Genomic DNA, 25,883 nt, shown 5'->3' with positions numbered 1-25,883 from the left:
AAAATGTGTATTTTAGAAGAAATGCACACTAAAATCCTGGCAGTCTTTGTGGAGAGATATACGGTAAATATATATATGGATGTGGAAAACTGAATATTGGAAAAACCAAATTTAAAATTGTCAGTCTCTAACTTTTGGGGGCACTAAAGTTTGGGACACCAAAAGCTTTATTCCAGGCACTTCCAAGTGCTCAGATTTACTTCCCATGCCAGATATCTTAATCTTAACGGGATCTTCCTAAACTATAAGAGTTCCCTGTACTTCCCTTCCTGTGTTTCTTGGTTTGCGTCTCCAGCCCCATCTAATTTCACTGTCGTGTGTTTAAATACATGCATCACTAATCATAACTTTGCTGTTCCTATGACATCTGTTCATCAGTATCCACCCACAAAATACACTTTTCTGATTTTATGCATCCCCACCTTTGGGGGCAAATGCTCTGGAGGGGAAAAAACATTTTACAAATGTACCCCTCTCATTCCACTCACATCTTCCACCTGTAACAGTTCAATCAAGCAATTCAACAGTTTGGGAACGAAGTGGGCATTTAGGCTGGTTGTTAGGCTCAAAGGCCAAAGCAGCAACTCCAATGCAGGGGTGACCCCCCCCCATGGCCCGCCAGATGTTGCTAGACTCCCATCTCCCATCAGCCTCAGCCCAAGGCATAGCTAATGATCAAGAGTGATGGGAGTTGTAGTCCGCCAACATCAGGGAAAGGCGGCTACACTTTAGCCATCTCTGCACAAAAGAGTGGGAGGAAAACATTGGACAGGGCACCCTGTGCACAGAGGACTTTTAAACATGCCGTGCAGGAGACAGGCAGGTCTGACCCACAGGGCCCAATCCACCTGGACACTCTCCTTCCTACACAAGTTCCACTAACACCTACAATAACAACTTCCCAGCAGACTGTGCCCCATGTTTAATAATGGTAAATGTGGGGAGGAGTCTATCACCAAACAACACCAACAGCACCTCTGCATCTTTCAGTAATGCTAAATTTGTCAGGGAAGTTCTGCAATGTGCTATATTTTCTCCTACTCTTTCTTCCTTGGCATGTCACCCAAGGACTAGCCTTTCAACGGAAAGTATTTATACCTACTTAAGAGGTTCCAAAACTCTTTGCAGGACACAACCAACAACCAGCCAACTTTTTCTCCACCACAGAATGGGCAGGAGGTGCTTGGGCCTTAGTCTTTGGTGGCAGAAGTGCGTGCTGTCCCCCTCTCTCCCCCCCCCTCCTGGTTTCCAGCAGTGGAAAGAGAGTAGACAGCCTTCTCTGATTTTTATATATACACTGATAATGACCACAAATAAAGTGATTTTTTTTGTCCTCTAGTAACTCAAAGGTTTATCTGGGGCAAAAGAAGCTGTGTGTGTGTGTGTGTGTGTGTGTGTGTGTGTCAGAACTCCCTCTTAGCAGCATGCCAGGATGGTCACTGCATCACCTGTGCAGGTAATAGGGGTGTCTCTCCACTACTACAACAGTGCAGCTAATGAGATCAAAAAGCAAAATTGGCCTATGTAGGAGGCCAAGACCTGCTGAAATATTTATAAGCCGGACTTTCCTATATCACAAGGCAGCATACAGATTAAAAACACAGTGTTACGACAGAAACATCAAAGAGCCAGTTGGAAGGGCATTGCAGGTTCGAAAGGCCTGCCTGGATAATACAGTTTTTAGAAGCAGTGGTGTAGTGTTAGGGGGGCATGGCTCCAGGTGCAGAATGGGGGGCACAAACTGGGCACCCCGGCCCCACAGAGATCCCTGTGCCCTGCCTGACTCCAGCAGCGGGGACTTGGTGAGAGCAGAGGGTGAAGAGAGAACCCACCTGGTGGCAAGACATGGGCAAGTGTGCTCACCTGCCCCAGGCACCAACGAGCAGCGCTACGCCCCTGTTCAGAAGCTGACTAAAAGCAAGCAGGGAATGGGCTCCTGCCGAACCTCTGTTGGCACAGGGCCAGGCTCAGTGCCTCATAAACTCCAGGTGGAACCTCAGGGGCAGGTTGGACAACCAAAAGCACCCCATAGGAAGATCACAGCAGTTGAGGCAGAGCATTAGGAATCGGGTGGACTTTGGGCCCAAGTTGCTTAGAACTTTGTGAACCAACGCAAGAATCTAAACAAGAACCATGAGACCGGCCTGGTTGCAAATTGGTAGCCAATGCAAGTTCGTTGCATCTTTAGAGTTCAGATTTATGGTTGGCCATCTGTTTCGTTTTTTTAATAACTTGTTACATTTGTCTTCCCACTTTTCCTCCAGAAAGCCCAGAACTGCATACATCAGTCCTCCCCAAACTGATTCTCTCCAGGTGTTGTTAGACTCCCAACCCCTCTCAGCCCCAGGCATCCTGGCCAGCGGCCATGCAGGTGGTGGAGCATCTGGAGACCATAAGGTCGAGCAAGACAAGTGTCCATGATTCACTATTTTATCCTCACAGCCACCCTTCAAGATAAGCTAGGTTGAGAAAGTATGGCTGAGCCAACCAGGTCACCCAAATGAACTTCCATGGCTGAGAAGGAATTTGAGCTCAGCTCCCTCTGACCCTTCCCTGGCTCTCCACCCGTGATACCACACAACTGGAACACAGAACAATCTAGTGCCTCCAAACCTTTGCAAAGATGGTAACTTACTGGACTAGGAAGTTGTGCTGGGACCGGGGGTTAACCCGAGCAACGCGGTCCAAGTCTGGTCCCGAATCCAAGGATTCCACAAGGAGTCAGTCCAACAGGGCCAAGGCAGGAAACCAGGTTAGGCCAGGCACAGGGTAACAGGCAGGTTCCAGCAAGCAACAATGTTGCTCCCACAACCTGGGGTGGAGTCTGGCAGCCTTTCATCTCTGATGGGGTAATGGCCAGTTCTGATCCCCTGGTGACTCAGCTCCCTGTCTTGCCCGAAGGTGGGCACTTCTCCTGTGAGTACTCAGGTCTCTCCTTCTCTCAGACCTGAGTCTCTGCAGCTCGGGAGACGTTAGTGGGTTACTAGACCCAGAGGCCGCCTCAGTCTCTCCTGACCCAACTGGTAGTGGAGCAGCTGTAAGTGATGGCCCAGCTGAAGGCAACGAGGTCATCCCCGCATCTGGATTCAGGGCAGGCTCAGGCCCCTGACTCGGCCCAGCTGGTGTTTGTTGCAGGGGAACCTGTGCAGACTGGGGCTCTCAGAATCAGGCCCCAGACTAGGTTCAGATGCCGCCTGAGGCAGAGAATCCGGTGCGGACCGAGACTCCTCCGGTTCCAAGTCCGAGCCCGAGTTCCAGGCCATCACAGGAGTGTTGCAACTTGTCAATGTCACCAGGTAGGCAAGAAGTAGCCCACAGTGCTCTGTTGAACCCAGGAAAGGCAGCCAGCCCCTTTCTGGTGGTGCCGTGCTGGCTGTCCTCAGATTGATGGCTTGCTTTGCAATTGCATGAAAGGCAGGCTTTAAACGGAGGCAGCCAAGTAGGTGCGTCTGGGATCGCAGTCTTAGGCTGCATATGCACCATATGTTCAAAGTGTGCGCACACGCACACACAGAACCCTCGGAGCTGTAGTTTGCTCCTTAAAGGTAAAGGGACCCCTGACCATTAGGTCCAGTCATGGACGACTCTGGGGTTGTGGCGCTCATGTTGCTTTATTGGCCAAGGGAGCCGGCGTACAGCTTCCAGGACATGTGGCCAGCATGACTAAGCTGCTTCTGGCAAACCAGAGCAGCGCACGGAAACGCCGTTTACCTTCCCACCAGAGCAGTACCTATTTATCTACTTGCACTTTGACGTGCTTTTGAACTGCTAGGTTGGCAGGAGCAGGGACCGAGCAACGGGAGCTCACCCCGTCCCGGGGATTTGAACCGCTGACCTTCCTTACACAGCTGCAATTCCCAGCACCCATGAGTTCCAAGAATTGTTCTTTTTTAGGGGAGTGGCTTCAAAGAATGATGTGTACACAGTCTTAGTAAGCTTGTTGATGACAACCAGGCATTGTTGCTAAGCCTGTCTGATGCCTCCACAAGCATTTCCCTAACAGAGTTTTGCAGAAAGGCTGAACTGCCCCTTCTCCTCTCTGCCTCTGGGCTTGCCTGCAGTTGCCGTTTCTGGTACAATTCAGAACTTTCCAAAACTTTGCACAGGTAAGTGATGAGCAGCTCTGCGCACCCCATAGGATTGTGCTTTCTCTCCCTCCCCCCCCCATTCTCCTTCCCTGTCAGCCATTCCAGACTAAAGCACCTCAAGATTCCTGGCCTGTGTATAGCACACACACACCCCAAATAATGCAACGTTTCAACTAGAGATGCCCAACAATAGATTAGGTTATTGGGAAGCAAAAAACAGAGATATTGGGGCAGGGGGCACAGCAAACATAGCAGCAACAACAACCTAAAACCCAACAACAGGTCAACTGAGGTTGAGGAAAAATACTCATAAATGTGTCAAAATTTATTTAAATCGACAGATTATTTGACAGTCCAAGATAAATACCTCACACGATTTCCCTTTGAAAGCCTCTCTCTTTCTCAAAAATGACCAAATTTACAGGCTGTTACCTGGTTGCGTTTTGCCACAGGCCACTGCTAAATTGTCCATGTCTGGAAGTATCCTTGAAGGCAGATGTTCCAGCCTCAGCCAGCTGCTGTTGGGACCAGCCTTGTCTCCTTGTGCTGCTTGCTGTAGCTTTCCTGGTCCACCCTCATAGGTCTTCCCCAGAGAGAAGCCATTGCTTTGTGTTTACAGCAGGATCCCATCCAACCTAGACCCTAAAGAGACCTCTTTCACTTAGGGCCCTGCAGAGAATCTCGCTCCCAACTGAAGACCTGGAGAAACCAGACTGGATTCAGAGCTCCCTTTTAGGGATTCCTCAGGAACCCCACTGATCCAATTCCAAGCCCTGCCTTGATCTCCACCCTCCCCCCATTTCCCCCTCCCCCTGACAGGCCTCAGGAGTGAAGGCAGCAGAAGCCCAGAGTAGTGCTCATTTGACTGCCATGGGTCTACCTAGGAGGAGAGACGCCCAGCAAAACAGCAGGTCAATGGCTAGAAACCTCCCCTTCTCCTCTCCCTACAGCTCTGTGGCTTTAGCCTCCACACCAAGTCCTGGTCATGTACATGTAGTACATGTGAAAAGGATGTAGGGGTTTTAGTGGGCCACAAGCTTAACACGAGTCAACAGTGTGATGCAGCAGCAAAAAAAAGCTAACGCTATTCCAGGCTGGATCAACAGAAGTCTAGTGTCCAGATCAAGGGAAACAAGAGAACCACTCTATTCTGCCTTGGTCAGACCACACCTGGAACACTGTGTCCAATTCTGAGCACCACAATTTAAGAAGGATGTTGACAAACTGGAGCATGGACAGAGCAGGGCAACCAAGATGATCAAGGGTTTTTAAACCAAGCCTTATGAGGAATGGTTGGAGCTGGGTATGTTTAGCCTGGAAAAGAGGAGACTGAGAGGAGATAGGATAGCCATCTTCAAATATCTCAAGGGCTGTCACATGAAAGATGGAGCCAGCTTGTTTTCTCCTGCTCTGGAGGGCAGGACTCGAACTTATGGCTTCAAGTTACAAGTAAGGAGGTTCAGACTAAACATCAAGAAGAACTTTCTGACAGTAAGAGCTGTTCAACCATGGAATGGACTCCCTCGGGAGGTGGCGGACTCTCCTTCCTTGGAGGTTTTTAAGCAGTTTGGATGGCCATCTGTCATGGATGCTTTAGGTGAGATTACCTGCATTGCAGGGGGCTGGACTAGATGACCTTTGGGGTCCCCTCCAACTCTACCATTCTATGCACAGTTTACTATCTTTGCATCCCTAAACTCATGAGCTGTGCCACTGAGCATGAAGGAGTAATAATAATAATAATAATAATTTATTATTTATACCCCGCCCATCTGGCTGGGCCTCCCCAGCCACTCTGGGCGGCTTCCATAAAAACAAAAAATACAGTAAAATATCACATGTTAAAAACTTCCCTGCACCTTCACCCCGCACCTTCCAGACCATGTGTGGTTATTTTTCAGCTCCCGCTCTCCCAAGACAGACTTGGCCATTCTCGGTGTCCTTCCTGTAGGGTCTGCCATGGACTTTTCCACCAACCCTGAGGTTTCAGAGTCCCATTCCTGTGCCATGGTGACCACAGGAACGTTGCTATAGCCATCTTGAGTTGTCAAAAGGAATTGCAACTCCTTGATATATGGTGCTTTCCCCCACCCCTTTTGCAGAGAATTTTGCCTCCTCTCCCAGAATCCCTCTCCCTCTCTCTCTCTTACACACACACACACACACACACATGCAGATACAGACCAAAATAGCTCCCTGGAAAGGCATTTAAGCAGCCAAAGTTAATCCACCAGAGCCAGGAAATCGAGAGGATTCCCACTGCACAGATCATAAATGGTGCTGCTTCCTTTACTGACCACCCCCCATCAATTAACTATTTTTAATCAAAGTCTAGTAACAGCCACGCAAGCTGGAAAGCATGATGAGGGGAAACGAGGCTCTCCAGCTCATTACATAATTATCAATCAAAACGTATGTTTATAGCAAACATTTAATGAGGAACTAATGAGCTCCCTGGATAGCTGAAGCTAATATTATACCAAAATCTGCATCTCTCTCTTCAAAAGCTCCTTTTTTTCTTTCTGCTGACTTGTTTGCATGACCTGTCAGTAATGTTCTCATGGAAGACACGTGTTAGTTCATAATATCCCCCCCCCTTTTTTCCGCTCCCTTTTGCCTGTTAGAAATCATTTTAAAGCTACGTTGTGGCGAGCAGGCAAGCGAAACAAGTATGGGATAATAAAATGCATGTAGAAAAAATGGAAGGCACAGACACCAGCTGGATACCTCAGTTGGTTAGAGCTCAGTTGGTACTGAGAATGCCAAAGTTGCAGGTTCGATCCCCATATGAGACAGCTGCATATTCCTACCTTGCAGGGGGTTGGACATCCTCCGGGTCACTACCAACTCTACAACTCTATGATTTTATAACCTCTTGACACAGAGCGTTTGAAACAGCAACATACAAATATAGCTACATGATGCATTCTCACTGCAAGATCAGTGGGAAACTGAGGCATTTTTTTAAAAAAATAATATTTATTCAGAGTTTAAAAGTTACAAAAGAAAAAAAGAACAATACAAAATACAAAAAAAGAATACAACAACAGATATATATATATATATACACATTCACTTAAAAAAGAAAAAGAACAGATTAAACCTTTACATAACTTTCTTCCTTTACTTATTTCCTTGACCTCCTCACACCTCCCAATTTTGTATTCTAGTTCAAATCGTTATTTCAGCAAATCCTTCCAACCTTATTTTCATTTAAGTAATTTAATTTAATATATTATAATTTAACGTCCTCTCTTTCATCAATTTCATCAACTCGTTTTTACTTAATCCTTTATATCATTTCTACCAAAACCACCTAATTTTCTTTTTCCAACATCTTTCTAACAGTCCTTAATTTTACAATATTTTTGAAGATATACTTTAAATTTTTTCCAATCTTCTTCCACCGACTCTTCTCCTTGGTCCCAGATTCTGCCAGTCATCTCAGCCAATTCCATATAGTCCATCACTTTCATCTGCCATTCTTCTCGGGTGGGTAATTCTTGTGTCTTCTGAGGCATTAGACAAGATGGTGAGATCTCTGTGTAACATCCTGATGGTCTTTGGAATTCTCTGCCACAAGGTGTAGTGATGATGGCCCCTGGTTTGGGAGCTATAAAAAGGGGAATGGGGCAAATCATAAAGCTGAGGCGGGGGACCGTGAAGGTCATCTTGCCTGACCACATGGAGAAAGAGAGGAAAGTGGCACCTCCATCTTCTGAGAAGGGTGGGTTACTTGGACAACTTGCACCCTGGAAGGGCTGGGTGCTGATGCCCAGCATTTGTTTTTCTGACTCATCACCGGGAGGTGGGAGGTGGTTACCTAGAGCCAGGATCTGTGCTTTGAAAAGCAGTCTAAAAAACTAAATATGCAGATAAACTGTGCTTCAAAGTGCAGATGGTTGTGATGCTCTGCTTCCTTTTGCAGTTCCCCTTCCATTGCCCCTTCGGAAGAGATGGCCTCTGCTCCTACGATCTCTGGCTCTGTCGGAGACCAGCCTGTGAGCCAGCTGGGCTCTGTCCAAACTGAAATGCAAAGGCTGTTGAAGGCTGGTATATGTCTTTTCAGCAGCAACGAGGAAGGCCAGGCTTTGGCTGCCTTCAAAAAGGCATACAGGCTCTCAGGTAGCCTCTCAGAGCCTCGCTCCAAAGCCAAGTGTCTCTTCAACCTCGGGGCGGCTTACATTGCCACCGGCAAGCCCCAGAAGGGCCTCAAGTGCCTGTTGAAGGCCAAAGAGCTTGGAGCTGAGGAGAAGGATGGCGACCTCTCCTTCAACATGGGCGCTGCTTACGATGACATGAGAGAATACGCAAAAGCCACAGAGTTCTACAGAAAGGCCATCCAGGAATACAGCACAAATCAAACGCAAAGAGCAGCCGATGCCCTGATCAAGCTGGCCTATTGCCTGGTGAGCACAGGTGACGTGGAGTCAGCCGCACAGTCTTTTCGCCTGGCCGGCCAGGCCTACCAAAGAGTGCAACTCCCAGAAGACGCAGCCATGGCTATGAGGGAGGCAGCAAATTACTTCCTGCGAAGCCCAGTGTACTCCCCAGACGACGTCTTGGAGAGCTTGCAGGCCTGCAGCCAGTTGTGCACCAAGATAAGGAACCAGGAACTGCTGGGTATAGCTAAGTCCCCATTGGGTCTCATTGAGGACAAATCCTGCCACCCCAGAAATCTCAGGGGGCTGCCAGAGTGCCCTCTAGCCAGATGAGCTACTCTGCCTTTGGGACCCAGTTCCTACCCTTGATCTCAGCAGGAATGGGGATTCCCAAACGCAGGCTTTTTGATAGACAAGTATGAAGGTGAATGGAAGAAGAAATCTCATGCCCAGGGACAGTGTGTGTGAGACAGATGTACTAACACATTCTTCAGCTAGAAAGGCTCCAAGGGCAACTTACATATGATCATTAAAAATAAGATTGTCCCTGTTCACATGTTTACAATGGGCACATCACAAAGGGAAAGGAGGGGGAGGGAAGAGGAAAACAGGCAAATAGGCTAGGGTTACCAGACGTCCCCGGATTCACCAATCTGTCCCCGGACAAAATCTGTCCTCGGAATGTCCCCGGATTTGAATTAATGTCCCCTGATTTATGCCTGGGGACTTCCGGTGAGGCAACATGGCAGCAAGCAGCACTGGAGGTCCCGGCCATGTCAAAGTTCCAGCCAGCCAATCTGCTGGCTGGGGGGGGGGGGCTATTTAAACCAAGGCACGAGCCAGAGAGCCTTCTGACTCGCTTCCTCGATCAACACGAGCAAGGCGCTGAGGCAGTGAAGAAGAAGAGGAGAAGCCTAGAAAAGAGCTCTGCTGCGTTGCAAGACAGACAGACAGAGAGAGATGGAGCCTTGTGTGTGTGTTTTAATGTGTGTTTTCCCCAAGACCAGCTAACACCTTTACTCGCTCTCTCCCCCCCAACCTCTTTTTGGGGGGCATTTGTGTGTTTGTAGATGGGCTTCTCCGCCTGCCTTGTTTCAAGGTGCACTCCCCCCTAAAAAAGGTTAAGAACTCTGGGCAACCCTTTCCTAAAATAATGAAGCATGAATTTTTTTTAAAAAAAGTGTCCCCGGATTCCTTGAAAAAAATCTGGTAACCATAAAATAGGCACCAATTACAAAAGCTACATATTTTCCAGAGGGGTATCCCTTGGGTTAGTCTCTAGCAGCAAAAACAACAAAGAGCCTTGTGGTACCTTAAAAAGTAACAAATTTATTATGGCATGAGCTTTTGTGAATTACAGCCCACCTCTACAGATGCATGAAATGTTATCCTGAGTTGCAGTTATATTATATTCCTGGCTGTGTTGAGGGAAGGAGGGGAAGTTCTTCTAATGGCCAACTTGAATAGGAACAGGGAGAGGACGGTCCTGATGGAGCTGGTCTTTCTTTCTTTTTTTAAAAAAATATTTATTAAGCTTTTAAATACAAATGCAAAAATAATAAACATTATAACATGTATCATAACATAGTTTCATAGCTTCTTTGGACTCCCTCACGTCTCCCGTTCCCACTTACATCATTATAGATTTTTACCAGCAATTTATCATCTTGTTTGCGTTCTTATGTCCCGCTCATTTAAATATAATCTAATAATTCTCCAGAAAAATTTATATTTTCCTCAATCTCACTTGTCATCCTAATTCCATCTAATTTAGTGGTGCTCAATTATTTATGATCTGGCAACCTTCTTAACATTCAACCAAATTACAGTATTTTTGTAAATAAATCTTGAATTTCTTCCAGTCTTCTTCAACCTTCTCCTCTCCCAGGTCTCGGATTCTGCCGGTCATCTCAGCCAATTCCATATAGTCTATCAGTTGCATCTGCCATTCTTCCATTGTGGGTAGATCTTGAGTTTTCCAGTGCTTGGCGATGAGTATCCTTGCTGCCGTTGTTGCATACAGGAAAAAAGTTCTGTCCTTCTTTATCACCCTCTGGTCGACAATACCCAGGAGGAAGGCCTCTGTTTTCTTAGGGAAGGTATACTTAAATACCTTTTTCAACTCATTATATATCATTTCCCAGAAAGCCTTCACTCTAGGGCACGTCCACCAGAGGTGAAAGAATGTTCCTTCATTTCCTTTACATTTCCAGCATTTGTTGTCAGACAAATGGTATATTTTAGCAAGTTTAACTGGGGTCATGTACCATCTATATATCATTTTCATTACATTTTCCTTCAAAGCATTACATGCAGTGAAGTTCAACCCAGTGGTCCACAACCTTTCCCAGTCCTCAAACATGATATTATACCCAATATCCTGTGCCCACTTTATCATAGCCGATTTAACCATTTCATCTTGTGTATTCCATTTTAACAGCAAGTTATACATTCTTGAAAGTACCTTAGTCTTAGGTTCTAACAGTTCTGTTTCCAATTTCGATTTCTCCACCTGGAACCCTAACTTTCTATCATTTTTAAAAACTTCTTTAATCTGAGCGTAGTGTAACCAGTCTTGCACTTTATCCTTCATTTTCTCCAAACTCTGCAATTTCCAATTGTCTCCATCTTTTTCTAGTATTTCCCAATATTTTGGCCATTTGGCCTCCATACTGGGTCTTTTTCGGGCCTTAGCTTCCAGAGGTGAAAGCCACCTTGGAGTTTTGTTTTCCAATAAGTCTTTATATTTTGTCCAGACATTAAACACTGCTTTTCTGACAATATGGTTCTTAAAGGCCTTATTGATCTTAACCTTGTCATACCATAAGTATGCATGCCAACCAAAAGCATTGTTAAAGCCTTCCAGATCCAGTACATCAGTGTCTTCGAGAAGTAGCCAATCTTTTAGCCAGCAGAAAGCTGTGGCCTCATAGTACAACTTTAGGTCTGGCAGGGCAAAGCCCCCTCTTTCTTTCGCATCAGTTAATATCTTAAATTTAATTCTGGGCTTTTTGCCCTGCCAGACAAATTTAGAGATGTCTCTCTGCCACTTCCGGAAGCACTCCGTCTTGTCCACAATCTGTAGTGTTTGAAACAAAAACAACATTTTTGGCAATACATTCATCTTGATAGCAGCAATTCGGCCTAACAAAGAAAGTTTCAATTTTGTCCAACTGTCTAAGTCTCTCTTGATTTCTGACCAACATTTTTCATAGTTGTCCTTAAATAGACTCAGATTTTTTGCTGTTATGTTTACCCCTAGGTACTTTATTTTTTTAACCACATTTAATTCTGTCTCTCTCTGAAACCGTCCTGACTCTGTATCTGTCAAATTTTTCCCCAATACCTTGTTTTTCTGTTTGTTTAATTTAAATCCCGCCACCCGACCAAAGTCATGAATCAATTGTAATACTCTTTTCGTACTAGATTCTGGCTCCTGGAGGGTCAAAACTAGGTCATCTGCAAAAGCTTTAAGTTTATATTGTTTCGCTCCGACCTGGATGGAGCTGGTCTTTCAGCAGAGAAGATGGAGTGGCCCTTCCTGTCTCTTCCTGTGCACTGCAAGGAAAATCTTCGCTTGACTTCCCCAACCTGGTGCCCTCTAGATGGTTTGGGCCACAACTCCCATCAACCGCGGCCTGCACAGCTAGGGCTGATGGGACCCCGGCTGGTCTGGCTGGGGGCAGATGGAAGTTGTGGTTCCAAACACTTGGAGGGCACTTGGCTGGGAAAGCCTGGCCTAGCAGGATGCTACTCTAAATGCCTCTCATTCTCCGATAGGGGTGCCAACTTGAATAAAATATTAGGGTGGCCCAGGTAAGCCCCTCACAAGTTGCAACTCACACACCCCTTTTGAATGGCAATGTCCCATCAACTTTTGGGGGGCATGCCCTCTCAAATATTTTATTGGGGTGCGAAGGGGCCTTGGCCCCTAGGAGTTGACTCCTATCTTCCAGTAGCTGGAACTCACACTGACGCCACAATGCTAAGAGTACTTCTGCAAGAAGAGGAAGCTGAAGGTTCTTTTAAGTGCTGTATTTTTCGCTCCATAAGATGCAACTAGTTTTTAGAGGGGGAATGCCAGGAAAAAAATATTCTTTAAAGGGAGCGCTGAGCAGAGCCTCCTGCCTGCATTCACTCCATAAGATGCACGCACATTTCCCCTTACTTTTTAGGAGGGAAGACGTGCGTCTTATGGAGTGAAAAATACGGTAACTGAAGATGGCCTGTTCCAAGTAGGGATGGGGGCTTTGCCACTTCTTGAGTGGGAGGGGCATCCTCTGAGCCTTTTCTACACCCAGGGGCCCTTTAAGTCTAGGGGTGAGGGGGATGCTCCATCCCAGTGGAAAAGCCCAGTCTTTGGGGAACACATTTCCTCTGAGTCTTGCTCCCTTCAGCTGTGCAATGCCTACAAGGTCCTGCTTGGTCAGTTGGAAAGATCCCAAGCTCCCTCCAGTTAATGGTGCGTTTTCTCACCCCACTCTGGCTCTCAGGCAAACTCTACAACCACCTGGGGCTGCACTATGCGGAAATGAGGTGCTTCCAGCAGGCAGAGCAACACTTTGAAGCAGCTCTCCGCCTTTGCAGCGGAAAAGGCTTTTTGGTGCGGAAGAAAGCTGTCCTGTTGCAGAACCTGGGGGCTGCCTGCAACGCCCTGGAGTGCTTCAAAAGGGCCCTGCGGTACCACAGCGAAGCAGCTGACATGTACGGTGAGTTGCACTGGGCTAGGTTTTTTTAAGCCAATTTATTCAAGTCTTAAAAACACATTGCTGTACCAATACATAGAGAATGATGTGACATAAACAAAAAACTTAAATTATTGTCCCTATTCATATTACTTTTAAAGATAAACAAAAAACTTAAATTATTGTCCCTATTCATATTACTTTTAAAGATAAATAAAAAACTTAAATTATTGTCCCTATTCATATTACTTTTAAAGATAAACAAAATACCTACTTCTTAATACAAACTTTTATAATATTTGGTTGTTTTGATCACATCAAATAATTAATTGCAATCTTTATTTTGTTCACATATCTTTACATGTCATTGTCTGTTAATTTCTGCTCAGCTTTGTTTGCCAATTGGACCTCTGTCTGTCAGCTAACAAAGCTTGTGGGTCCCTGGTCTCATCTGTGCACTCCTTCTTACCTAGAATGTTACAATCCCTGTTTGAAAACATGTCCTCCTGGAGTTTCTAGGCTGGGGTATGCATTGGCTAAGCAGCTTAGCAGCGATTTGAAAGACTTAGAAGCTGGAAGTACCTGGTCCCACCACCTCACCACCCATTGTGCCTCTTTCTGTTGGAAAGAGCCATGGGAGGCTACCCAGGACTCATTGGTAAAGGGGGGGGGGATGTTCATTGCTTTCTGTTCTGTCGTATTTGCAAGGAGGGCTTCAGGTTCTAAGCTCACATGGTGGGAGGCAGTTTCTCATGGCTGCCTCTTGCAGGGGAGAGACGGGAAGGTGTGGAGCTTGGGAGACACCATAAAGCAGTGGTGGCCAAACTTGGCCCTCCAGCTGTTTGGGGACTACAATTCCCATCATCCCTGACCACTAGTCCTGTTAGCTAGGGATGATGGGAGTTGTAGTCCAAAAACAGTTGGAGGGCCAAGTTTGGCCACCGCTGCCATAAAGCAAGCACTGGTTGAGTGACAAAATAAATGTCCTTATTTCTGCCAGGCTGCCTCCTTAGGCTAAATTAATCCCACAGCCCCCCTCCGCTGGCTGACAGCCACACTCTTCATGGCCTCAGGAAGACAGCACTCAGTCTCACCACTGGCTCCCTGGCATTCTCCTCCTCCACCAAGTGCTGCCCTCCAAACTGCAGGGGTGCTGCACCCTACTAAACCACTTCCAGCCACCCAAAGCTCCTCCTCCGTTCTCCACCCTCTCTGTGCCTGTGTAAGCCACAACAGGTAAATGGAACCTTCAGAATATTGGGGGCAAGCAACAGGGAAATGTTCTTGCTCTTGTGAGCTTCCCAGAGGCATTTAGCTGGCCTATGTGGAAAATAGGATACTGGGCCAGACAGGGAGAAATGACCGGTGTTAGAAACTGAGATATGAAAGCTAGGAGCTAAATGTCACCTTAAACCTAGGTTATGGGTGCAACAATGGAATGTCTAGGCACACTTTTTTAATAACAAGAATACAAAGCTGAAAATGAATGAACTGCAACTAAAATTTTATGTTCATCGTCTAGTCTATCCCCTGCCCACCCCCCACCCCCCACATATTCATAAGAGGGTCTCTTCTCCAGTCTTCAGAGTGGTGGCTTTCTTTAAAAAAGCTCAACAACTTTGCAGGTGTCAGGATTTTTTACTTTTTGAAATATGGCAACCTTAAGAAATTGCTCACACTAATGAAATTCCCTGCTGCAAAATGCGCCTAGGACAATGGGAGTTTCAAACACTGCAAATGACTATATCCATGAAGCAAACAGACTGTAAGGCAGAGGTAGGATATGAACACCAAAAACCAAAACACTCTTTTGTCCTATTTCTTGCTGCAATACAATGCCCATTTTAAGGAAAGGCAAAGTGAGGAAACGCATAACTGGCCCACAACCACAATAACTGAGTAGAGGCAGAGGTCAAGTCTGATACTTACTTTTCCTCCGCGCTTGAAAAGTCTGTGTCTGATGGGTCTTTTCCCCCTCTGGAGTTTTTTCCCAGTGAATACACACTCTTTAAAGCCAAGGACTCATCCACACTTAACTTTTGCCCTGTGTCTTTCCAGACACAAGTCCATGCTTTCCCAGTCTGTGTCCAAGAGATTTATTTTGTTGTCCTGCTGTTTTCCCCAGAAAAACCTGGTCTTCACTGCTGAATCAGAGCAAATCACAATTTGGGTTTTCCGAAGCTGCTGCTTGTTACACTTGAGCTTTAAAGAGTGGGTTTTGGTGGGGAAAGCTCTGGGGCAAAAAGTAGCACTCAGAACTTGGGGCTTTAAAGTGCAGACCCATGTCTGGAACCAGCAGGGCAAAAGGTAAGTGGGGATCAGCCATGAGCCTCAGTCATGAACACACACCCCCCCGCCCCGCAAATTGGTTCCCTTTCCGCTTCTTTACCCTATCTGAAATGTCAGGAGCCAGAGCAGATGGCTCTATAAGGCTTCCAGTGAAGCATATAGATCTCTTTGCCTCAGTTCTCAGCAAAACAGTCAAATAAGAGACAGTATGGTGATTTGTATAATATATGCAGATTGCAGACTGTAGCTTTCATTGGTGCATAATTTTGGTCACTCTGATGCAGAATTCCAAGCCTGCAGGAGCCCTCACTGCCCCTGTGGCAGATTCAATCTCACCCTACAGGATTGCATAAGGCTAAAATGTCCCCTGCTAGGGAGGTTTTCAGAACAATATCCTTTTGGGGGAAAGTTTCTAGAGGTCTGGGAAGGGGCTGGATCCATTTGCCAAGCTGCTGACATCATCCGTGTTGGATTCCCCCCCCCTTTTTTTTTTTTGCCAGGGGCACTGGGGGAGAGGGCTGCTCAGGCTCAGTGCTACTACAATTTGGCCACTGCTCACGGCCAGCTGAAAAACTACGACATGGCCGGATTTTACTCCCAGCAGGCACTGAAAGCTTTTGTGGATGCAGGTAAGCGACTGTGGTGAAGCCCACCTTATATACAGTGGTACCACGGGTTACAGACACTTCAGATTACAGACTCCACTAACCCAGAAATAGTACCTCGGGTTAAGAACTTTGCTTCAGGTTGAGAACAGAAATTGTACAGCACAGCGGCAGCAGGAGGCCCCATTAGCTAAAGTGGTGCTTAAGGTTAAGAACAGTTTCAGGTTAAGAATGGACCTCTGGAATGAATTAAGTACTTAACCCGAGGTACCACTGTATCAGGTCAGTCCTTTGGTGCCTCTGGTCCAGTATGACCCATTCCAGCCATCTCCAACCAGGTGCTGTCCCAGTGACTGGATGATAACTCCCCTTGGCCCAAGCCTGAGTCAGGGGTGATGGGAGTTGTGGTCCAAAACATGTGCAGAGTGCCCAGTTGGGGAAGGCAGGTCCACTCTGATTGGCAGGGGCTCTCCAGGAACACCTACTGATCCTACTGTATTAGCTAGCGTGGGGAGTAGGCTGGGGTCCTTCTGTATGCAAAGCAGAGAGCCACTGGTGGTGTGGTTAGAGGGCAGACTAGGAGCTGGGAGACCCAGAGAGAGAAGATTAGGAGGAGGAGCCCAGTGCTGAAGGGGCAACAGGCTTTAAGGAGCAGTTCAAACTCTGAGGTCACCCAAGAATGCGCAGAGTAATGAGAAGAGAAGACCAGAGAGCAGAGGTGCACAGATGCAAGGAGGAGGAGGCTTAGAAAGGATGGCTGGCAGGGACCTGCAGTCCTGACCACTGCTCCATAGGGGCAAAACCTACTGGAGAGTGTTGCTGGGACCACTAGGCTGAGTTGTATGTCCGTTTCCTTGAATAAAGAGTTAACTTCGCTGACAACAGAGATCTGCTTTCTTCGTAGCGTGGGGGGTGCAGGGGGGGGGCCGGCCGCACCGGGCGCAACATCTGGGGGTTAGGGTTAGGGGGCGCAAAGCCACGGGTTAGGGGGCGCAAATTACTCGCCTTGCCCCGGGTGCTGACAACCCACGCTACGCCACTGCCTGATACTGCAGGCTCCAGGCTAAGATCATGAACTACAAGTGGGGTTTGGGACAGAGTCACGTTAACCTCCAGGAGAGCTCATACTAAGCAATTTGAGAGACAGAACAGGCAGGTGGGACCAGCGGCAAAATGTTGCAATGTTACATGCATGCCATCTAGCCTGTTTTCAGAACACTCTGCAGTATTCCATTTTGCCTTCTCCCTGGTTTTCCATCCTCCTGGGCCCCCAATTGACCTGTTCTGTAGGTATTGTTCATTGAGCTGTTAGTCCCCTGCGCCCCAAAAGCCTTTTTGTACTTCTGCACACCTTGTCATTCCTTCCATGCCCTCCCTCTTGGGCTTGGGTACTGCTGCTTTGGCTACACAAGAATCCACACACAGGCAATGAGTTCTCTGTAAGTGTAAAAGATACAGCTGTTAGTGTTGTTGAGACATTTTGGAGTGTGAGTGAAGGAAAGTTTTGGAGTGCAAAATGCCTCTGAATTTACGCAGCCAGGGGGAAGAAGGAACTCTCACTGTCCCTTGGAGGCCTCCGGGGCCAGCTGCCTTATTTCTGCTTGCAAAATGGAACAATAAAACCTGTTTTATACAAGGTAATCAAATGGTAATTGAAAGTCCTCTTAAATGTGGAGCAATGGGCTATTAAGAACTTCCAGCAACTCACCACTGCAAACCTTGTTTTTGCACTGATGTCTCCAGAAACCTACAATGCCTGCCGCCTGACAAGGAGGTGAAACTAAAAAAAAGGAGTAGTTTTGTATATTCCTGCTTGTAACTGGGCAGATTGACACTGTTTCACTTTGAAAAGTAGCTCAGCTCATATGCCAGCCAAAGACCTGAGCTACGGTAGTTGCAGATCAAAGTGTCCCCAATTCCAGGCAATAAACTACAAGCCATTGACCCTATGCTCCTCCTCATTCCATCCTGGACTTCCTGGCCCCTGTCCTGTAACTATTGGCTCTGTTTCTTCCTCCAGGTGACTCCTATGGTGAGGCGCAGGCCTGTGAACAGCTGGGCATGACTCACCTCTGCCAGGGCCACTTTGGTCCAGCCATCCATTACTACAAACAAGCCCTGGCTCTGTTTGAAAAGTCAAAGGTACATCTGTGTTTGTCTGCCTTGTTTGCTTTGTACTGCATACAGAGGAGGAGGAGGAGGAGAAAGGCCTTCGAGACAACACCAGGAAACTGCCCTGATTCTCCCTCCCCTCTCAGAGGGGCTTCTAAAACTAGCAACCATGGAAGATAGTGTGGCACTGCCCACGCTTCAGAGTTTCTGCCTTCGTGTCCTACTGAAATTCAGACCTCTGGAGGTTACTATGGGGGGCATATTCCTCTCCCCCTCTACTTGTGGGGATATAAGAACATCAAAAGTGCCCGGCTGTAGCTGGATCAATCCAAAGGGGACCTATCTAGTTCAGCATCGTGTTCTCACAGTGGGCAATCAGATCCCCATTGTGGGATGCCCACATGTAGGATATGAAAGCGGCAACAGTGCTTGTCCCTTTTTGCAATTGTTGTCACCTGGAGATCAGAGCCCGGAAGTGCAAACAGATGAAAGGAAGAGTGAAATTTCCTTTCTACCCTGCTGGCACTGCTGCTGCTGACTTTGGACAGTCTGCAGTTGGGAGCACGAAAGAGACTTTCCCTCCTCCTTTTGATGTTAATCATTCCCTGCCCTACCTTCCGGTGTACCAGCACAAGAGGACCCAGAAATAAACCGCAGCAAGATTAGCCCAGTTCCAAGGCCAGGTGCCGCTCTGAAGTTGAAAGAACAGAAGATAGCAGACCTGGCCTGTAGGGAGGGCAGAAACTCAGTTGCCGTTCTCAGCTCCTTATTCTTAGGCTCTTTAATCACCTGAGAGGTGATATAGCCCTGTACCCTGAAAGCAGCACCCAGAGCACACCATCCAATCCCATCTAGAGACTGTACTCTTTGAGGAATTACAAATAAGGAACCGAGGGAGCCAGAATTGCCTTTCTCCTGGAGAGAAAGAATCAACACCAAACTCTTATTGAATTTATTTTTATAGCTAGATTTACAGCATTTTTATAAAAAAAGATTTAAGAGGGATCAGTATCACACACACCCCACAATTGCCATTACAGCTGACAAAGCAGAGATATATACACAAGTAGTTAAAACAGTTTAAATACCCAAGAGAACAACCAACCTTCTAATGACAAGAGGATCATTAAATTAAATAAAAACCAAAAGAACAAAACTGTAGCTTAATGAGCACAGACCAAAGCCTCTGGTGCAATTGGGCCATTTATCAAGGGCTGGATTCTGCTGTCCATTGGGCGGATAGGCCCTTCCCCACATCTGATAGTGCCTATCACTGCCAACCCCTCCAGAAGCAGACAGCATCACTGGGCAGGTGAGCAAGGAGGAAGCTATTCTTGCATGGCCCAGGAAAGGTGCTATCCCAGAGTCCACTGGGGGAGGGAAAGATGGCTGGCCTTAGACATATGGACACCAGAACTTCCTTACAGAAACAGACTGGAGTCCAGGATAATCCAGCACCCAAATTCCCAGAGTAGGCAAAGAGATGCTTCTGGGAGCTTTAGAAGCAGAAGATAGGAAAGGGGCCTATAGCAGGGGCAGGAAATAGGAAGATAAGAAGTGTACCATATACTGAGTCAGACCTTTGGGTCCATCTGGCTCAGTAGTTCCCACACTAACTGGCAGCAGCTCTCCAGGATTTCAGACAGAGAGCTCTCCACGCCCAACCTGGGGATTGAACCCGGATCTTTCTGCATGCAAAGCAGATACTTTCCCACTAGGCTACATCCCTTCCTTTCAGCATTATGTACAGAAGGGCCCATGTTTTATTCTTGGTATCTCCAGATAGACCATGGGAGAATTCCTATCTGAAACCCCACCTGAAGCACTGCCAATCAGTGTTCACCAGGGAGAGGGAGCCAGTGGCCTTCCAGATGCTGCTGGACTCCAACTCCCATCATCCCCCTGACCATGCTGACTGGGGCTAGTGGGAGCTGGAGAAGACCTACAGCAGCTGTGAGGCTCCCTGTTCCTGGTGTAGATGATTCTGAGCTTGATGGACCAAGGATTTGACCTGGTGCAAGGCGGTTTTCTATGCCCCTAAGCAGCGCAAAAAGTCACTTCCTGGCATACCACTGAACATGGAGGTTCCATTTAGCAATCTCAGTTAATAGAGGCTGTTGGATGTCTCTTCACATTAAGCCAGGGTGACTAGTGTAGTGCCCTCCATATGCTGCTCGGCTCTATTTTCCATCAAGCCCAGCCAGCATGGTCAAGGATGATGGGAGTTGCAGACCAACAACATCTGGAATGCTCCACATTGATTACCCTGGGAATAGCTGCTTCCACTGGCAACTAAACACATTGCTTGGGTTGCTTGTTGTAATGGTTGTAAGGGGTTACTTGTGCGTAAGTTGCCTTCAATTTTGGTTACATTCGCTGGCTCACCATGCCTTGGCTGACAGCCCACACTCTGTGGCCAGTCAGTCACTTGCAGAATCCGTCAGTGGGCATTTCTTGAACCTCTTCCAGCATAAGAGCTGTTTGACGCCAAGTCTCCTCCTACTTTCCCTGCGCGGAACTCGTCTGCGCAGGTAAGGGGAAGGCAGAGGCGTGTCAGCACTCTCCCCACTAGTCTCTGGTGAAGGGTCTCGGAGCCCTGTCTCCAAATCCTCCATCTCCTTCTCTTCTCCACTGGTGTTACGCTGAATTCCTTCCCCCCTGCTGGTCCCCTTTCCTGCATTGTTTTGGAGCCTTGCCTCCACCTCTCGCTCTGATGTCAGTTCCCTGACACTTGTTCAGGTGGGTTGGCCCTGAATAGGATTGGGGCCATGGGGATGGGCTAACGACACAGTTGCAGGAGTATAGAGCTAGACCCTGCAGAGATGTTTTTCACGAGGGAGCCATCAGTTACAGGTTCTTTAGCCTAGCCATCTCCAATGCCATTTTCAGATTTGATCTGTGGCTATTTGGAGTCACACTGAAATAACTGCCCAACCCAGCCTGGCCAGGGTAGAAAAAGGAGGAAGGCTGAATGGAGGCTGAGCTGGCCACAGAATGCAGGAGACAAGCCACTCAGGGCAGCCTTGGAAAAGGAAGAGGGGGAAGTTTTATGTTTCTTAGGAAAGTGGAAGCCTCTAGAACCAGGATCCTCCGGTTAGAGGGGAAATGGCTGCCCTCCCCACTGTGGACAGTAGGAAGATGAACTCGGCTCATCTATCTCAATACTGTCGACACTGACTGGCAGCAGCTCTTCTGAGTGAACCTGTGACCTTCTGCATGCAACACAGGGGCTCTGCCATGGACCCACGGCCACTTTTCCATGGTCGCTCTCGTGTTTGTCTCCCACAATGACACATGCTGCATCTCTTTGGATCTTATTTCCTTCCCTTCTTCCCTCATCAACAGGAAGCATCTGAAATCCCTCGAAAACGGATTTGGGAGAAATTGGCTGCTGTCGCTAACTATCAAGCGAATGCCGAGGATGAGTTTGCGGATTCGGCAATAACAGATGTAAGAATTGCTGGGGGGGGGCAAACATTTGCACAAATGCTGCTGCCGTGTTGGGCCCACCTGAGCCCTTCAGGCTCCTCCTGCTTGGCCCAGCATGCTTGGCCCTTGGCTCAAAAGGGCAGCTGGCCCAGGGTGCCCTGGCTGAGCTCACCCCCACTTCCATCCATGGAAGTCACTTGCTCCAGCTGTTCCTGTTCAGCTCACTCTAGGACATGGGTAGGCAAACTAAGGACCGGGGGCCGGATCCGGCCCAATCGCCTTCTAAATCCAGCCCACAGGTAGTCCGGGAATCAGCATGTTTTTACATGAGTAGAATGTGTCCTTTTATTTAAAATGCACCTCTGGGTTATTTGTGGTGCATAGGAATTCATTCCCCACCTCCCAAAAAAAAAATAGTCCGGCCCCCCACAAGGTCTGAGGGACAGTGGACTGGCCCCCTGCTGAAAAAGCTTGCTGACACCCGCTCTAGGAAGTCATTGTCCCCTTTTTTGGCCTTTTGCCTCAGTAATGTTTTGTGAGTGGTATTTAGGATCAAAGCGAGCTGCCTTATACCGAGTCACCAGCCTTAAGAAATATGGCATTGCCAGCCTTATCAAATTCAGCTCCCTCCCCACAGGCCTGGGAATATTTTTCAGTTCAAGGACCACATTTCCCCATGGGGGACCTTCTAGGAGACACATGCAAATGGTGGGCAGGGCCAGAGGCAAATGTGGGCGGAGCAATGGCTAGTCCCTTACCATTGCTCAGTAGGCTGCATCCCAGTCATGAAAAGGCCGGCAAAAGGTGTCATCAAACACCAGGGACACATTCCAGCCAGGCCAAAGGACTCAAGGAGATGCCGTAAGGGGAGACATCAGAGGGCCGGAGAAAAAGGACTGGAGGGCCACATTCATTGCCAGGGCCTAGGGGTCCCCACCGCTGCTCTCAGAATCAAATCTCTGACTGAGGTTTAGGTTCATCTTTCCTGCAATCTGCGTACATCTAAATGTGACCACCAAGCTAAGTCTGGGGTGGGGGAGGCAATTGCCAAAGAAAGGAATTTAGCACAAGCTGCCTTTGTTGGAATGAGTATAATGATTCTAAAATGTCTCTCCATTTTTATTTGTTGGGAGGATAATGGAGGCCAGGGTTGGTCAGGTGAGACCCTCATGACCCCTATAAAAGCTGTTGAGTTAGTCTTGCTTGCTGGCCAGAGCATGCAGGCAGGGACAATGTGCTCTTGCGAGCTGAGGGTGGAGGGCAATTTGGGGCAGGAGCTGCCCAGTTGCTCCAAGGAAAACAGTACAAAGCTAGCATATCGGGGATAAGGGCTGTGCTCCTCAGCACTGCTTCCCTTTTATACCTTGCATGCTGATTGCAGCATCTGAACTGCATGAGGCAGGTGACATTCACCTGTCCCGAGCCTACTCCAGCTGAGGAATCACACCTCGTCACAGCTAATGATCTGGGTTGGGAGACCGTGTCTGCCTTAGCCTCCTTGAGCTCACCTCCTGCTGCTCCTTACACCTCAGAGCCTGCTGTGTTTGGGGAAACAGGGGCCCCTCTGGCTCTGGTGATGGGCCCTGTTGCTCTGGTTCCTGTCCACTGACCTCCATCCCCTCGCCATCTTCTGTCGCCCAGTGAGCACTTTCTACACCAACCTCTCCCTTCTCCATCCCCAGCTTGCTCTGGTGTGTCCCAGTCCCTTGCTGGGATTCTCTTCCTCCTCCCCGTTGTCCTGCCATTCATGACAGCAGCCCTCACTGAAAGAGCCACAGACAGAGACACTTTCAGGTTTCTTTGCATTGCCCGACTGCAATGAAGAGATGGAAACCTGGGAATTTGTGCTCTACACAGACCATGGATTTCTTTTTATATATATATAATTTTTATTCATTTTCCAAACATTTTTATACAATCAGCTCATATTTTGTCACACATTCATCAATTTTTGACTTCCCTCAGTTTCTCTGCCAATCTTTCGTTAAATTTTCTATTGTTAACGCATTTCTGAACTTATTATTGCCTTTAACCATTCCTTTTCCTTTCTCCTACTTCTCTTTTACAATATTTCTTAATTTTTCACAGAGACTCTTCAAAAGCAACAAGTGTTGTCTGTACATCACATATGCTTTTCAGATATTCTGTAAATCTCCCCCAGTCCTCAATAACTTTTGGTCTTTCTGATATCAAATCTTCCCAGTCAGTTTATCCAATTCTGCGTATTCAGTCAGTTTCATTCTCCATTCTTCCACTGTTGGAATCTCTTCCTGCTTCCATCTTTGCGCCAGAAGTATTCTTGCTGCTGTTACTGCGTATTGGAAAAGTTTACAGTCTTTTCTATTAATTTCATTACCTACCAATCCTAGTAGGAAGGCCTCTGGTTTTTTAACAAATGTATATCTCAACATCTTTTTCAATTCATTATATATCATTTCCCAGAAGCCTTTCACCCTTTTACACTCCCACCACATATGATAGAAAGTTCCTTCTTTTTCTTTACATTTCCAACACTTATTACATGTTTTATACATTTTAGCCAATTTTACTGGTGTTATGTACCATCTATATACCATTTTCATTACATTTTCCTTCAACACGGTACACGCCGTAAATTTTAACCTTTCGTTCCATAATTTCATCCAGTCATCATATTGTATATTATAACCGAAATCTCTGGCCCAATGTATCATTACCAATTTTACCTCTTCATCTTTTGTATGCCATTCCAGCAACATTTTAGACATTTTAGACAAATTTTTATACTCATTATTCAATACCTCTATTTGAAATGTTGATTCTTTTTCTTCATATCCACACATTTTACAATCTTTTTTAAACATTTCACTAATCTGATAATAATGCAACCAGTCATAAACAAATTCTTTCACCTCTGCATAAGCTTTCATTTTCCATTTCCCCCCCTCTCTTACTATCAATTCTCGATATGTTATCCACCTCCCCCTCATATTTATCTTTTTCACACTCATCACTTCCAGTGGTGAAATCCAAAGGGGAGTTTTGGTTCCAACAGATTTTTATGCCTCTCCCACACCTCTGTCAGTGATCTTTGGAAGATGTGGTTTTCAAAACCTTTATGAATTTTTCTCTTTTCATACCATAGATATGCATGCCACCCAAATCTATTGTCAAATCCTTCTAGATCCAACAACTCTCCATTCTCTAATTTAATGGATTTCTCATCCTGTGGACATGGGTCTGCAAGAATCAGCCCAGCAAAAGAAGGCAGTGCCTGGGCCCATTTCTCTATCGTGCTCAGTGTGTGTGTCATGCGCTGCCCATGAACCCCGTTAGGCTGAATAGCCAAAGGCATCAGGGGCTGCTGATTGTAGTTCTCTTTTATTCCTAGCGATGACCTCATATTCCACAAAGCCACTTTATCTCTGTTGTTGCAAGCGGGTGTGGCGTCCAGCTCATGCTGTGATGATGGCTCATGAAATGGGCACACAGGAAGCAGCTATTTTTAATTCAAAGGCTCAACCCTAGAAATATGGCAATTAACTTCAGTGCATTTTGTGTGTTCTTATCCTGTTCTTATGAAACATGCGACAAATCTATGCGCCACCTTCTTAAAAAAAAAACCCGGAATTGAGCTCCTGTCCTACCTTTTTTCAGAGCCTTTTCCACCATCCAGAATGTGGGGCTTGTTCTCCAGGTATCCCATTGCAAAGAGCAGGAGCTGACAGAGCTGTTTGACAGTGGAACGGTCCCTCTCAGGATGAACGGTCCCCTTCCTTGGAGGTTTTTATGCAGAGGTTGGATGTCCATCTGTCATGGATGCTTTAGCTGAGATTTCTACATTGTACCATTCTATGATTCTGTGAGCACTGTGGTGCAGTTGTAGACCACTCCCCATTCACTTCAATGGATGATTGCACCTGATGTTGAGTGTGTTTTGTGTGTGAGCCATTTTGTGCCTTGGGCACCAAAACACCTCATTTTTAGAAATTCCTTAACAGCATCATAGAACTGTTCGATCAGTTTGGGGAGGAGGGTGGTTTGTTTATACAAAGAGTTCTCCAGAATATTCTTCATTTTTTCAGTTTGTTTTTTATCTCCGCTCTTTAAGATGGATGCACATTTTGAGAAGGAGAAAGGGGGGAAACTCAAGATAATTGCCTGCCTGATTCAGTTCAACTGGCTATCCTAGTTTCTAAGTAATTAAGATTGCATTTCGTGATTCTCAACCGTATCAAATTAATGTTTAGAGTTCTGTATAGTACAGGAAAAAAATAATGTGTTGCCATTTTAATTAAATTATTAATAAATGGC

The 25,883-nt window shown here is 46.8% G+C and overlaps 1 protein-coding gene across 2 annotated transcripts; it reads left to right on the top strand.

The window, feature by feature from the left end:
• Positions 1-3,856: 3,856 nt before the first annotated feature.
• Positions 3,857-25,481, top strand: LOC309328767 (tetratricopeptide repeat protein 24-like). 2 transcript variants are annotated; one of them, XM_081839110.1, is made up of 7 exons: positions 3,857-4,106; positions 8,017-8,711; positions 12,964-13,179; positions 15,945-16,073; positions 18,070-18,191; positions 21,507-21,611; positions 25,227-25,481. In XM_081839110.1, exons 2-7 carry the CDS (start codon positions 8,045-8,047, stop codon positions 25,305-25,307), a joined length of 1,320 nt encoding a protein of 439 aa, XP_081695236.1. In that variant the 5' UTR covers positions 3,857-4,106; positions 8,017-8,044; the 3' UTR covers positions 25,308-25,481. The 2 variants fall into 2 exon arrangements, with proteins under 2 accessions (XP_081695236.1, XP_081695235.1); XM_081839109.1 differs by lacking the exon at positions 3,857-4,106 and adding an exon at positions 5,054-5,685.
• Positions 25,482-25,883: the final 402 nt, after the last annotated feature.

The sequence above is a fragment of the Podarcis erhardii genome (assembly GCF_964252035.2).
Source record: "Podarcis erhardii genome assembly, chromosome: 14".
NCBI lineage: Eukaryota > Metazoa > Chordata > Lepidosauria > Squamata > Lacertidae > Podarcis > Podarcis erhardii.
This window is presented reverse-complemented; position numbering and strand designations above follow the sequence as displayed.

Coding starts and splice junctions, on each gene's coding strand:
- LOC309328767 (XM_081839109.1), top strand. CDS start 5,660: ATGGCCATCTGTCATGGATGCTTTAG. Junction 5,686..8,016: donor ATCTGTCATGGATGCTTTAG/GTGAGATTACCT, acceptor TTCCTTTTGCAG/TTCCCCTTCCATTGCCCCTT. Junction 21,612..25,226: donor CGGATTCGGCAATAACAGAT/GTAAGAATTGCT, acceptor ACCTTTTTTCAG/AGCCTTTTCCACCATCCAGA.